This window comes from Gymnoscopelus microlampas, assembly GCF_963454915.1.
Source record: "Gymnoscopelus microlampas genome assembly, chromosome: 4".
NCBI lineage: Eukaryota > Metazoa > Chordata > Actinopteri > Myctophiformes > Myctophidae > Gymnoscopelus > Gymnoscopelus microlampas.
The window spans coordinates 52,159,923-52,174,672 of record NC_139941.1 but is presented as its reverse complement, the minus strand read 5'-3'; the positions used below and the strand labels follow the sequence as shown (position 1 = coordinate 52,174,672).

The following is a 14,750-nucleotide window of genomic DNA, read 5'->3' as shown; positions in this document are numbered from 1 at the left end:
GTTAGGTACTGCAAGACTACGCCACCTTTTTATTTAAGAGGTAGGGTCCTCTGTAACACTCTTTCTTAGGCTATTCACAGGTTCGAGTTTACCCAGGTAAGTACAATACTTTTAAATGAGAACAACACTTCAACACATATCCCTTGGAGAAAGCTGGACGGAAACAGGTTTGTATAAAAAGGTAATCTATTTTATTAAGCTAATACAGTGGCGTCTATAAGCCATAAAATATTGAAAAGCATAAACAAAATATAACACTAATTCTAAAACCTCAACCTCCTAATGCGCCCACTAACTAACTAAAATACAGGAATACAGACAATCACCAAACACTAAAAACAGACAGGGCTTGTGCAAACTATAGCAAATAAATAATGAATTTAGCGTTAAAGTGCCAACTATTACTGAAGCAGTAAAGTGCCAAGTGCCAATTCAATTGCTATATGTCATATACTCATCACGGTTCAATGCAAAGGGTGGGAATGTCCTTATATGGGGTTTAACTGGAGCGGGGGTTTAGGCCAGGAATCACTGTCTCTTCTTGTCTTCGTGCGTATTGCCTGCAATCATAGAAACTAGAACCAGTTCATCTGTTCAGGTATATTTCACATATGAGGTTTAGGACCGTGGGTTTATAAAGGTAACGTTGCATAGAAGGACACTTACTCGCCCGCCAGACTGTACGTCTGGCTTTGAGGGTGTGAAGCGCGCAACGTTATCGCCACTGGACCTCTCCTCCGTTCCTTGGTTCGTCTGTCTGTCCTCCCCGTCTCTGCTGCTACTGCGCCGTCTGCTCACCGTCCGCTGCTGGTGGCTTGGTACGTGCCGCGATCACTGTATTCCCCACCTCTGCTCCGTGGTATGTCTGCTCCTCCTGTGCACAACCGTCCCTTCTGGCTGTCACTTCCACACTGCCCTGTATGCCTGTCTCTCTGCTGTCCAAGTGGCTCGCGCTCACTTTTGAATAAGGTGGGCCACACCCTACTCCGCCCTCATTCGCTCTGCCACCAGCGTGACCTGGGGACATTGGCCGTCCGCTGTCACAAGGCCAATGTCACACAGCCTATAGGGGAGTCCAATGTCAAGTGGCTCGGGGACCGGGGGGAAATACATTGTCAACCATAAAACATGCAGTGCAGAAATATAGTTAAGAGAATGATGTTTTTAAGTGCGTAATACAGGTTTTTCATCATCAATAAAAAATGTTACAATTTGGTTTCACCCCCCTGCTTTGACCCTGTCACATCCCCCCCCACTTTTCCGTTGCCAGTCCCTGCAACTGTCCCTAATCATGTCCATACCTCTGGGGTGGCTGGCCTATATTTGCTCTTCCCGAGCGCCGTGGCTCATCTGGTGCTCTCGGGACGGAGAGAAACCCATAATACTGCGGCGTTGTTGCTTCTACCTGCTCGGGCTGCACTACAGCTGGGGGGTCCTCGTGGGGCGACCTGGGGGCTACACACACTTTCAACGCATTTCTATGTATGGTCTTTTCTCGCCCCCCCTTCTCGGGTCTGACTCGGTACACCAACCCCGTAGCTCCCACCTGTTCCATCACTGCGTAAGGCTCGGGGTCCCACCACGTACTCAATTTCCCCTGGCCATCTCTCTTCCTATTTCGAATCCACACTCTCTCCCCTGGTAATAGGGGTGTAATACCGGCCCTACGGTCATAAACCTGCTTTCTCCTCTTGGCCGTTTCTCCCATCCTCTCCCCTGCGGTCCTATAAGCTGTCGCCATTCTCTGTTGGTGGTCCTGTACCCAGCCACCCACTCCCATGCGCTCTTGCGCTGACTGCACTCCTAACTGGACATCTATAGGGCGCCTCAAATGTCGGCCAAACATTAAGTAGGCGGGGGCATAACCCGTAGCACTATGGATCGTGTTGTTATAAGCATGAACTAACTCGGGTAAGTGCTCATTCCATCTTCCTTGTTTATCAGTGTCTAGTGATCGCAACATGTTCAGTAATGTCTGATTAAATCGTTCCACTCCACCGTTCCCAGCCGGGTGGTACGGAGTGGTGCGACTTTTTGCAATACCATAAGTCTGACATAAATGGTGCATTAACTCGGACTCGAAGTTGGGGCCTCGATCTGAGTGGAACCGGGCCGGACAGCCGAACGGCTGGATAATATGCGTCCATAACGCACGGACAGTGGTGTGCGCAGTCTGGTCTCGGGTGGCAATAGCCCAACTATAACGGGTGAATAAGTCAGTAGCTACCAGAATGTTTTGCCACGCATCAGCAGGCCTACCTAATGTGAGGAAATCAATGGCTATTACTTCTAGTGGATATGAGACTTCAAAGGGTTGTAAGGGGGCCCGAGGCTCTGACCTGTTCCTCTGCAGGCTGCAGGCGACACAACCCTGTTGTAACTGACGCACCGCTCCCTCCATGCCTGGCCAATAGAACCGACGTCGCAGCTGGGCCAAGGTCCTCTCCAACCCAGCATGCGCCGCGGCCGTGTGGATTCCTCTCCATACCTCCTCTCTGCGTGAACCTGGACAAATGATCTGTGAGTATTGTTCTTTGGTATAAGGATCGGTCACCTTCCTATATAACACATGATTTCGTATAATCAGTTTGTTCCACTGGCGTAACAGTTGCCGCGCTCCCCGAGTCCAATTCTTCCTCTCCACCATATTAGGGGCTCTCCCCCGTTCCACGCACCTCTTCACCACCTGCACATCTGGATCCCGATCCTGCGTCTCTCTCCACTCATCCTCCCGGGCTGCTGGCGTCGATTGTACAGCCGCCACATCTACAGGCTGCACTGGGAACCGCGATAGGGCATCAGCGTTGGCGTTGTTTTTGCCCGGTCGATACTTGATGTCGAAAGTAAACGACGCAAGTTGAGCAGCCCACCGTTGTTCCACAGCTCCCAATCTAGCCGTTTGGAGATGCGCAACAGGGTTATTGTCCGTGAATATTGTGAATCGAGCGCCAGTGAGATAATCTTTAAACTTCTCGGTCACGGCCCATTTAAGGGCCAAAAGCTCCAATTTGAACGAGCTATAATTTGCGTCATTCTGCTCGGTCGGGTGGAGACTGCGGCTTGCATAAGCTATTACACGTTCGTGACCGTCTTGGACCTGGGCTAGAACCGCTCCCAACCCACGGCCACTCGCATCAGTGTAAACCACAAAAGGCTGTGTATAATCCGCATACGCTAACACCGGGGCTTGTGTGAGGGCACTCTTTAACGCATCAAACGCCCGCTGGCACTCCGAAGTCCACTCGACTTTACACTGGTGGGATTTTACGTCATTTGGGATTCCTATCAATAAGTTGTTTAAGGGTCGTGCTATAGCAGCAAAAGAGGACACGAAACGCCTATAGTAACCCGCTAGACCTAGAAACGCGCGGACCTCGCGGACCGTTGAGGGTGGTGTCCAGTCCCGCACTGCCACCACTTTCTCCGGATCGGGCCGCACTCCCTCTTTGTCCACGACATGGCCCAGAAATTGCACTTCCCTCCGCAGAAGTTTGCATTTGTCTAACCGCAGCTTCAGTCCATGTCTCCACAGGCGTTGGAAGACGAGCTCGAGGTGCTGTAGATGAGAGGAGAAGTCAGGTGAATATACTATAATGTCATCAAGATATACCAGCAAGGATTCTGTCACCTGACCACTCAGACACTGCTGCATCAGCCTCTGGAACGTCGCGGGCGCATTACAAAGCCCGAACGGCATGCGTTGAAACTCGAACAGGCCCAGCGGGGTCGTAAAGGCGGTCTTCTCCCGGTCCCGGGGATCCATTCCTACTTGCCAATACCCGCTGGCCAGGTCTAACGTGGAGAACCATTGCGCCTTCGTCAGGCTGGTGAGCGTCTCTTCTATCCTGGGTAGGGGGAAGGCGTCCTTGTGCGTCACGGCGTTAAGTTTCCTGTAGTCGACGCAGAACCTCCAGCTGCCATCTTTCTTCTTGACCAGTACGATAGGTGCCGCCCACGGACTGCAACTCTCCTTGATGACTCCCTTCTCCAGCATCTCATTCAGGAGGGTCTTCATCTCCCGGTACATGGAGGGCGGCAACGGCCGGTGTCGCTCTCGTATGGGTGCCGCGTCTCCGGTCGGTATCTGGTGTTGCACGACGTCCGTCCGTCCGAAATCCTCGTCATGGATGGCGAACACCTTCTTCCACCGACACAACATCTCGTGTAACTCTCTCTTCTGCGCCTCCGGCAGGTCATCACGCTCCGTCAACACTTCCATCTCTTCGGGCAGGGTCTTCAGTGGTCCATCATCTTCCACACTGATTACGGCCACTTCCACCTCTCCGTCGGTCCCCAGGGACAGGCTCAGGTCCCTGCCGCCTCGGACATCCGCTTCTTCCACCGGGTACAGCCTCCCCAGCTTCTGGTGGCGGTCCAGGACCAGACTATATGCGTGTGGGTTGCACACTCGTATGGGAACACGTCCGTGGCGCACCGTGACGAGGGCACGGGCCACTCCCAAATCTTTTCCATCCGGCAAGGCTTCCATCAAGGCCTCGTAGTCCGCTCCATTTGGTCCTCTCCAAGCGCGGCCCCAGATCATCACTTCACTCTGCGCGGGGATTCGAATCTTCCGCCGGCCGACCGGCCACACATAACCGATGGACCCATCTTCGTTCGTCACTGCCTCCACCCTCCTACAGGTGGCGAATGCGTCCTTCCACAGCGTCCTTCCCTGCTGACATGGAAACACAGGCCTCCCAGGCCATTTAAAGAGGGCATGCCATACAGCGTTCACGACATTCATCCCAATAATCAGCGGTTGAGTACAATGTTCATCTTTCACGATTACAACTCCTCTCCCTGGGATCTTCATTCCCTCCAGCTCTAGGTCCAATATGGCATAGCCAGTGTACGGTAAGTCAAGACCATTAGCGGCGCGTAATTTAAAAACAAGGGGCCCATTTCCCAACGTTAGGTGTGAGAATTTTTCCTCAAATAAGCTTTGCTGCATTAATGTGACTTGTGACCCAGTATCCAGTAACCCCCTTAAGTGGACTCCTCCCATAGTGATCCCAATAGTCGGACAGTCCCCAATAAACACTTCATTAGCCCTTGATCTGGCGAGTGCGCGCTGCACCCCTGTCTCCCGGACCTCGGCGACAGGGCGTACTAGTTTAAATGATTGGGGTCAGATTTACAAAAGCGAGCAATGTGCCCAGACTGCCTACAGCTCCTACAGATCGGCCTACCTCCCTCATCCCACTCGTTGCGTTGGTACGGCTCCCGGCGTCGTTCAGATGGAGGCGAACCGCGAGGTCGTGTATCGGTGGTGTTGGGTCGAAGGAGCGGTCTGATCTCTTTCATGAGCTCCTGCGTAAACCCCTGCATTTGCGATTTGACGTCTTCCATAATCTCCTGTTTCAGTTTCTCTCTCCATTCAGATTCCTGTGAGGGTGTTGGGATAGAGACAGGTTTAACAGCATGGCACAAGATTTCAGCAGTCCCTTCTCTTCTATGTTCAGTGTCTAGTAGGAAGGCCTCATTTTTTAGGGCGGCGAAGTCTTCTGTGGGGTTTCGACGGGCATATATTCTTAAGGCTTGACCCAGAGGGCCTTCAGACAGTCCTACAAGTAACTGCTCTCGCAGAATGGCATCGGAGGGAGCGGTGTCTGGGTCGAGCCGCCGCAGCCCGCAGAACAACTCTCTAAGCCTCAAAATATAAGCCTGCACACTTTCGCCTGCGCGTTGCGCACAGCCATAGAACAAGGCACGAGCTTGGGAAGCAGAAACAGATGTTTTATACAACGTGTCTAAACATTTAAAGACTTTGGCCACTGTATTGCGATCTTCCTTGTCAATTACACTAATTTGTCGCTTAGCTTCCTCAGTAAGGGTCTGTACTACAAAAGCAACTTTTTTCTCCTCTGTTAAATCCTGAGTGCCCAATAATCCTTTAATCTGTTCTCTCCATTCCCTGTATTTCTCCTCACCTTCTATGCCCGAAAACTTAGGTAGCCACGGTGCCCCTGGATACACTGGCATCATCATCATTACTTTCTTGATTCAACCAAACAAAACAAAACAAAAAGCAGCAAAACAGCAAAATTTCAATACAGTTTCTCTTAGGGATTTTGTGTTGTTCTCTACCCAGTCCTGCCGCGCTACGCCAAATATGTGACGGTGGCCAGGTTGTCACATGTAACTTGCCACTTCTTTTTAGAATGCTGACACTCTTTACTTTGTCTCAATAATAAATAAATAACAATACACATTAAACTCACAACAATAAAATATCAGTTGCACGGTAAAGTGCGGGGTGCGTAATTACTGTGAGAATAATACTGTTTGTTAGGTACTGCAAGACTACGCCACCTTTTTATTTAAGAGGTAGGGTCCTCTGTAACACTCTTTCTTAGGCTATTCACAGGTTCGAGTTTACCCAGGTAAGTACAATACTTTTAAATGAGAACAACACTTCAACACATATCCCTTGGAGAAAGCTGGACGGAAACAGGTTTGTATAAAAAGGTAATCTATTTTATTAAGCTAATACAGTGGCGTCTATAAGCCATAAAATATTGAAAAGCATAAACAAAATATAACACTAATTCTAAAACCTCAACCTCCTAATGCGCCCACTAACTAACTAAAATACAGGAATACAGACAATCACCAAACACTAAAAACAGACAGGGCTTGTGCAAACTATAGCAAATAAATAATGAATTTAGCGTTAAAGTGCCAACTATTACTGAAGCAGTAAAGTGCCAAGTGCCAATTCAATTGCTATATGTCATATACTCATCACGGTTCAATGCAAAAGGTGGGAATGTCCTTATATGGGGTTTAACTGGAGCGGGGGTTTAGGCCAGGAATCACTGTCTCTTCTTGTCTTCGTGCGTATTGCCTGCAATCATAGAAACTAGAACCAGTTCATCTGTTCAGGTATATTTCACATATGAGGTTTAGGACCGTGGGTTTATAAAGGTAACGTTGCATAGAAGGACACTTACTCGCCCGCCAGACTGTACGTCTGGCTTTGAGGGTGTGAAGCGCGCAACGTTATCGCCACTGGACCTCTCCTCCGTTCCTTGGTTCGTCTGTCTGTCCTCCCCGTCTCTGCTGCTACTGCGCCGTCTGCTCACCGTCCGCTGCTGGTGGCTTGGTACGTGCCGCGATCACTGTATTCCCCACCTCTGCTCCGTGGTATGTCTGCTCCTCCTGTGCACAACCGTCCCTTCTGGCTGTCACTTCCACACTGCCCTGTATGCCTGTCTCTCTGCTGTCCAAGTGGCTCGCGCTCACTTTTGAATAAGGTGGGCCACACCCTACTCCGCCCTCATTCGCTCTGCCACCAGCGTGACCTGGGGACATTGGCCGTCCGCTGTCACAAGGCCAATGTCACACAGCCTATAGGGGAGTCCAATGTCAAGTGGCTCGGGGACCGGGGGGAAATACATTGTCAACCATAAAACATGCAGTGCAGAAATATAGTTAAGAGAATGATGTTTTTAAGTGCGTAATACAGGTTTTTCATCATCAATAAAAAATGTTACAATTTGGTTTCACCCCCCTGCTTTGACCCTGTCACATCTGGAGTCAGCAACTGCAAAGTTCAAGCACTGACATGACAGTGGACATGCAGGGTCACTGCTGGTCATAAAATGCACAGTCCACTGGTTTACTTAACAAGTGGAATAAACAAACATGACACACATCTACACCGCCAAGTACCGTTTAACCTGTTAACAACCCGTGGTTGCTATATACCATTTAAAGGTACAGGTCTGATGATTAAAATGAAAACTATTTCAAGATAGCATCCAAACTGACGATACAAGCAACGCCAAAGTCCGACGTACACAAACAAACATTCACAAAGATGCAGCGACTTATTGAAAGTTGAATTCTACTCCACCAATATGAAATATTTCCAAAGTCCAAACCACTTTTTTCCTTCAAGAACCCCACAGACACCCATAGGGCATAGCAGTGGCAGCCATTGTGTAGTTCCACTCAAACTTTTGTGAAGGAGGCCGACGCACACCTCAAGGGTTGGCGACAGGTGCATAAGTCAAAAATGCACAATTTAGGAGGAGATCTCTGATGGTTAAAACCAAAGAATAGGACCCGCACACCTCACACGTCTGAATCTTGCAAAAAGAAATGTAGCTCTTTATTCGACGTTTCGGTCGTTAGACCTTCATCAGGACAGACTATAGTTCCACTCAAAAAATGTTTATAAAATATTTTTTTCCCATAGGGATTTCCAAAAATATTTATATCATGTAGTTTAAGCCTAGAATCAAGCCATCCAGGCTACTGGTGAATCATGGCCATAAAACATTTTTTTGAAAACCGCAAAAAACATCATTTTTTAAGTTAAATATAGTATATTGTATAATTAATACATATTTATACATTTTTTAAATCACAGAATCAAATGTTTTATGGTCATGGGCTAGGTAAGGCGTCATACTGTGGCCACCTTGTGTTTTCCAGCTCATATACTGTATGATAATAGCAGTGTTATAAAGGCCTTCTATTCTTGTAGGTTCAAACTTGTATAACTCAATGTCAGTTGCATTGAGCATGAGTTAATTATTAAACTTCAAAGTGTTTCCTTCAGAATGAGACCATGCCCATGCATTTATTCCAGATGATTCAAGAACAACAATCAATTTACTTTGGGTTTAGGCATTTTTTTGGCAAATTATACAGGATTGTTAACAGGTCAACACTCTGGATTGTTCAGTGTGTGTGTGTGTGTGTGTGTGTGTGTGTGTGTGTGTGTGTGTGTGTGTGTGTGTGTGTGTGTGTGTGTGTGTGTGTGTGTGTGTGTGTGTGTGTGTGTGTGTGTGTGTGTGTGTGTGTGTGTGTGTGTCAGACCCAGCGTAATGGACCATCTCAGCCCCCCCCCCCCCCCCCCCCCCACACTTGTTAACCTAGTTACTTTGTAGCCCATACTTGTTTTCTTAACAAGCACTTGTTAAGTGTCAAACCACCTGGCATGTTGTTTGTTGACTAGGGTTCAAGACACTGACCTTGAACTTCATGTGTGAGATGAATGTCTCCTAAATGTCTACATTATAACTTTTATTGCTTCCAAACCATTTACATGTTATTAGAGAACACGTCAGTGATTGATTACTGCCTTTGACCATACACCAGTGCATACATACGTACATACAATGGTGGAAAAAGTACTTAATATTGTTTTTTTGCAATAATAATAATGCAAAAACAGAAGTATGTGTTTGCATTTGCTTTCCCCCCCCCCCCCCCCCCCATATATTTTCATAATAAAAAAGTGCCATGTATCGTATCGTATAGATATCGTGAGCCCAATATAGTGTATCGTATCGTATTTTGAAATACCCCTAATACAGGGGTCTTCAACAGGGGGTCCGGGACCCCTAGGGGGTCCTCAGAGTTACTACAGGGGGTCCGCCAAATATTTGCGCGACATGATTTTCTTTTTTTTTACCTTAACCACTTGAACCCTAGCATCCCTTTTCTGAGGAGAACTTTAGCCAAAAATAGCAGATCTACAAGCTCACAACGCCTCGCGCTGCGAGGCGTTGTGAGCTTGTAGATCTGCTATTTTTTGGCAAAGAGGTATAAGTGTAGAGGGGAAAAAAAGCAGACCAAGTAAACAAAAAAGTTAATCTGAAACACAATTTTATACGGTATAGAGGGGGTCCCTGCTTCATCTCTCTCTCAGCTAGGGGGTCCTTGGCCTGAAAACGTTGAAGACCCCTGCCCTAATACATACATACATACACACTTTTGTCCACAAAGCAAATTAAAAGTATCTTTAAATGTCTCTCTCTCTCTACAGCTCTCTCCCTGGACCACCAGATAGGGAACTTTGAGGTGGGCAAGGACTTTGACGCCCTGCGGGTGAACGTGGCCGCGCCTGGGGGTCCCATTGACCTGATCCAACACGAGGAGCCTAAGGTACAGCAGGAGGTCATGATGGGAGCTAGCTCCAACTCCCAACCTCACTTTATTGTCTTTTTTGCAGCTTCCTACGTATTAGAGATAGTTAGAAGAGCAGGGAAAACTAGGATAGATACAATTCAAATAATCACACTCACACTCACACTCACACTCACACTCACACACACACTCACACACACATATATAGCAATAGCAGCAAATATGCATAGAATGTATGAGATTGGGATTGTAGTGATCTTCAGAGTACCAATGCAATGAGAGCATGAAAGACCGACATGGCCACCTAGTGGCCACAGTTGTAAAGTGCAGCAGGCAGACCAGATATACACACTACAGTAGACATGCGGGTAGAAATGTACAGACATGTGTGACAGGGCTCAGCGACCATTTAATTTATTATTTTTACTTAAGTAATACCACCGTGCAGAAATACTCTGTTATAAGTAACAGTCCTGTAATCCAAGGGGGGGCGTATAGTCACTTATTTACTCACGCGCGCACACACACACACACACACACACACACACACACACACACACACACACACACACACACACACACACACACACACACACACACACACACACACACACACACACACACACACACACACACACACACACACACAGAGTCATAAACAGATAGTGAAAAAAACATGAAAAAGCTAGTCTCATTTCAATGTGTTCATTTCTCATTCCAGATTCTTTTAGAGAAGTTCTTGAATTTGGGTGAGTGTGTCTTCCTTATTCTTGATCATATTACACATTAGCTTGTGGGTTGTTTACATTTGGCTTTTTCTTTGTTTCTCATCAACTCACCTGTTGTTCCTCTGTTCCTCCTACAGGTGACGACCGTAACATAGTGGAGGTGTATGTGGCCGGTAGGAGGGTGGTGCCATTATCCGAGATACCAGAAGTCACAGAGTAAACCAGGGACGGCATTTAGTCTCATGGATGGCAATTGCCACCCCCTAGAACAAGGGTTCCCAAACTTTTCCGGCCGCGACCCCCCAAAATAATCATATTCGAACTGGGGTCCCCCCACCCTGACAAGCACTTGGAATTGTAGGCAGCATAAGCATTAGATTTAGTTTGACTCTGTTCCACAGATAAATATTGTGAAAATGGATAATACAAGCTCACAACGCCTCGCACTGTGAGGCGTTGTGAGCTTGTAGATCGGCTATTTTCACAACATTTGCCTTTTTTTTACATAATATTTGACAATTAGAAAACCTGTATACACTTATACTGTATCATCACCTTCTTAAACTAAGAAAATTACTTAGGCCATTAGTTTGAGAAGGTGACGGCATGTTGGTCTGTTTACTGTTGAGTGAGAAAACAATGTTGCACATTAAGCTAATCATCTGTAATCCCCTATATTTGTCCTGAGATGAGATTATCCTCCATGATGAGGATAATTAGACAGAGGGTTTAAAGTCACATAATTATTTATGAATAATCAATTTAACAACATTTAATGTCAACTCTTTGAAAAGAGACGTTTAATTTCAACGAGTCTAACCTGGTTAAATAAATGTTAAATCAAATAGTGTATAATAGTTTATGATGCAGTTTAGTGCAGGTGCACTATTCAGGTCTTTTTTTTCTATTAAGTGAAAATGTAAAAGGGACATTAATTATAACCCTAACCCAGATACCAATTATAGTACTGTTTGTAATAGTCAAACTATATTCCAGGCTGCTCAATATAGAAATATAGATGACAAGGGCCTGATGACTTGTTTTCATCAGGTCAACAACTTTTATTTATTCAGCAACCTGCTTCACACTCATGCAGTTATACAGTAATTATAATAATTAATTACTACCACAATCGGCCGGCCTCTCCCTTAGAGATAAAAGATAGGCTGAGAGGTTTGTTCATCCGCGAGAGACTCGGAGTAGAACCGCTGCTCCTTCACTTGGAAAGGAGCCAGTTTAACCCATTTAGACCGGGGAAAGAATCTGTGTCAATTTTAGATTTATTTGGCTATTCAAAAATAGCAGATCTACAAGCTCATAGCGCGGCACCGAGTGCCGCGCTATGAGCTTGTACATCTGCTATTTTGTGAAAAATTATGAAAATGTGTGCAAATATTTGAATATATATATATTTTTTAAAGCGAACATTTTTGACTCAAATCTTTGCTTCTGGGGATTCTGCAAATGTCTTAAAATCCTAACAGTTTTTCTTTTAAAGTTATGTTGCTATATCAGTGGTTCTCAAGCTTTTTCTCAAGCAGGGACCCCCTCAGAAGCGAAGATTTGAGTCAAAAATGTTCCCTTTAAAAATATATGCATATATATATTCAAAGATTTGCACAAATATTCACGATTTAAAAAAAAAAAGCAGATCTACAAGCTCATAGCACGGTGGCTAATGTTGCTCAGGAAAGGGAAGTCTTGAGCTCTCTGCTGAAACTGTTGCCCCCGTGACCCGAGTCCGGATAAGCGGTTGAAGATGGATGGATGGATTATTAACATATACAACTTATACAACCTGTGTTTAAGTGCCTTGCTCAAGGTGTTCTCAACATTAGTTGATGATGAAGGGAACCTTGTTATTTGTTCAGTTAATTTTTTCGCTGTGAAATAAATCTATTCTGTACTTAAAGGGAAATAAGCAATTAAACCTTTTTGGAGTAAGACATTAAGTGAAATTATCTTAATCTCATGCTAACAATGTTTGTGTTTATAATTCATGGATATATTTATAACATTTCATGGAGCTTTGTATTGAGGAATGATACATTCTACCACTTTTTCTCTCTATGTTGCACATTTTGTACTTGAATCTGTAAAAACAAAAACACAAAGGGAACAGGTGTGTGGATGTGAAGGTAGATTTTAATAAAGAGTAAAGGTGATGTTTATGCCTAAAGATTGTCATTATGTTGTCTTTCTTTTCTACCACCATCTATTTATACTGTAGTATTGTTACATGATCTTAACTTATTGTGTTATGCATATTAACCATTCTCTGAATTGCATGTGAAGGATAGAAGCATAAAGCCGTGCTTCTCAAACTTTTTAAAGTCAAGGACCTCCAAATTGATATTGTGTTTGGCCATGGACCCCCGTCTGAAAATATGTTGTGCCAGGAACCCCCAGAAGAGAAGATTTATGTTTTAAAAAAAAACTAATTATTCAACATTCAACGTTTTCGATATTTTTCTAAATCTTTCCAAAATAGCAGATGTACAAGCTCGCTGTGAGCTTGTAGATTTGCTATTTTTGAATAGCCAAACTTTGGCTACCAAAGTATAAAATATGGAAGTGGTCAAAATTATGGGAATCGCATTCCATTTCGACATCCCGCCACTCCGACTACGTGGCTTCCGCATGCGGTTAGGGTTAGGGTAATTATTGTGATGCTATATTGAATTTTGCTGGGGACCCCCAGGAAACTCCCCAAGGACCCCTGTGGGTACCTGGAACCCACTTTGAGAACCAATTATGGCATAAAGATCTAATCATTAAATGTGAAATAAGAGTATAGTTTATGAGGCAAGCATTTGAAAAGATATGCCAGGGACTCAACCTTTTTAATTTCTTGGGGTCCCCAATCTACACTGTATCATCGTCACCAGTGTTCATTTAACTCTGAGTGTACAAATGGAACCAAATGGACCCGTTAGGGTCCGTCCAGTTGGTTCCATTTGTACACTCTCAGAGTTACAGACACATAAGGGTCAATTTGGTTTCTAACTATTAATTTGGCTGGGGACCCCCTGGAACCCCCTCAAGGACCACTGGTGGTCCCCGGACCACTGGTTGAAAACCACTGATTTAGACTATTAACTCAGAGAATTCCCGTTTCCGGTCTGTACCACAGGGTTATTATTCCGACCATATGTAATCATATTAATCCGGCAAGTTTACTTTTAGTAGTCTCACTTCTTGTAATAATTCGTTAAGCATGTCAAACATGTTTTATTTGAACCCGTAGCGACTATTGATGATAACCAATAGACCCCTTAACAGACGCAGCCAGTATGCGCGCAACGAAACCCATTATATCAGGTCTCGTTAGGACGCGTCTCACTAGCCAACACACACAAGAGGGGGTTGGGGTGTGCTGAAACCAGTGCACCCCGAAACAGGTTGGGAATTGATTGCGTGAAACAATCACCTGTGCGTCCAGGCTCAATGTTAGTAAACAAATAATTGGTCTATGGTTTGGCCGGAAACGGAATCCTTGCTTTGTACTAGTAGGCGGGCTCTAGACCGGATCTTGCTGTTCAATTCGGAATAGCAACTTTCTCCACAGCTAGATGCGGAAAGCCCGCGAGGTTACCGCCCCATTTACCAAACCTCTTAAACACCTATTGGTTCCTTTAAGCGGTCAATCACCGCCCCCTTCCTCCCCGACGACAAGCCCAGAGCAGTGTTGCCATGTCCGCTTATTATACGCGACTTTGGGCTTGTTTTTCTGTCGCTTGTAAATATTGGTAGTTAGTTGCAGTTTTTGGGTCTAGTTTCTAAAATAAAGTGTAGTTGCTTATTTGGCCTTGTTTCTTAAATGTTGTTTAAACCAGTGGTTCTCAAACATTTTCATGTCAAGGACCCCCAAATTAAATATGTCCGCACATCTCCATCTAAAAACATTTTCTGCCAGGGACGTCACCCCCGTACAAGATTTTGTGTCCAAAATATTCCACATTTCCCTTCTTTTGTCCAGATGATTTAAAAAAAAAAATAGCACATGAGCTTGTAGATCGGCTATTTTCAAATAGGATAGTCGCTTCTTTTGGGCTTGTTTTCGTAGACCTGGTTGCTTGTTTCTCTCGCACAATGTGGCAACAGTGTCCCAAAGACACAACATTCTGACAGAAGAGG

General features: G+C 45.4%; 1 protein-coding gene across 1 annotated transcript in view; it reads left to right on the top strand.

The window, feature by feature from the left end:
- Positions 1–11,023, top strand: part of gda (guanine deaminase) — a 30,316-nt gene extending 19,293 nt beyond the window's left edge. Inside the window, exons 12-14 of the mRNA XM_084054837.1 lie at positions 9,785–9,903; positions 10,607–10,634; positions 10,751–11,023. Of these exons, the coding sequence (XP_083910963.1) occupies positions 9,785–9,903; positions 10,607–10,634; positions 10,751–10,833 (230 nt within the window). The 3' untranslated portion in view covers positions 10,834–11,023. The remainder of the gene's footprint in view (positions 1–9,784; positions 9,904–10,606; positions 10,635–10,750) is intronic.
- The last annotated feature ends 3,727 nt before the right edge of the window (positions 11,024–14,750 follow it).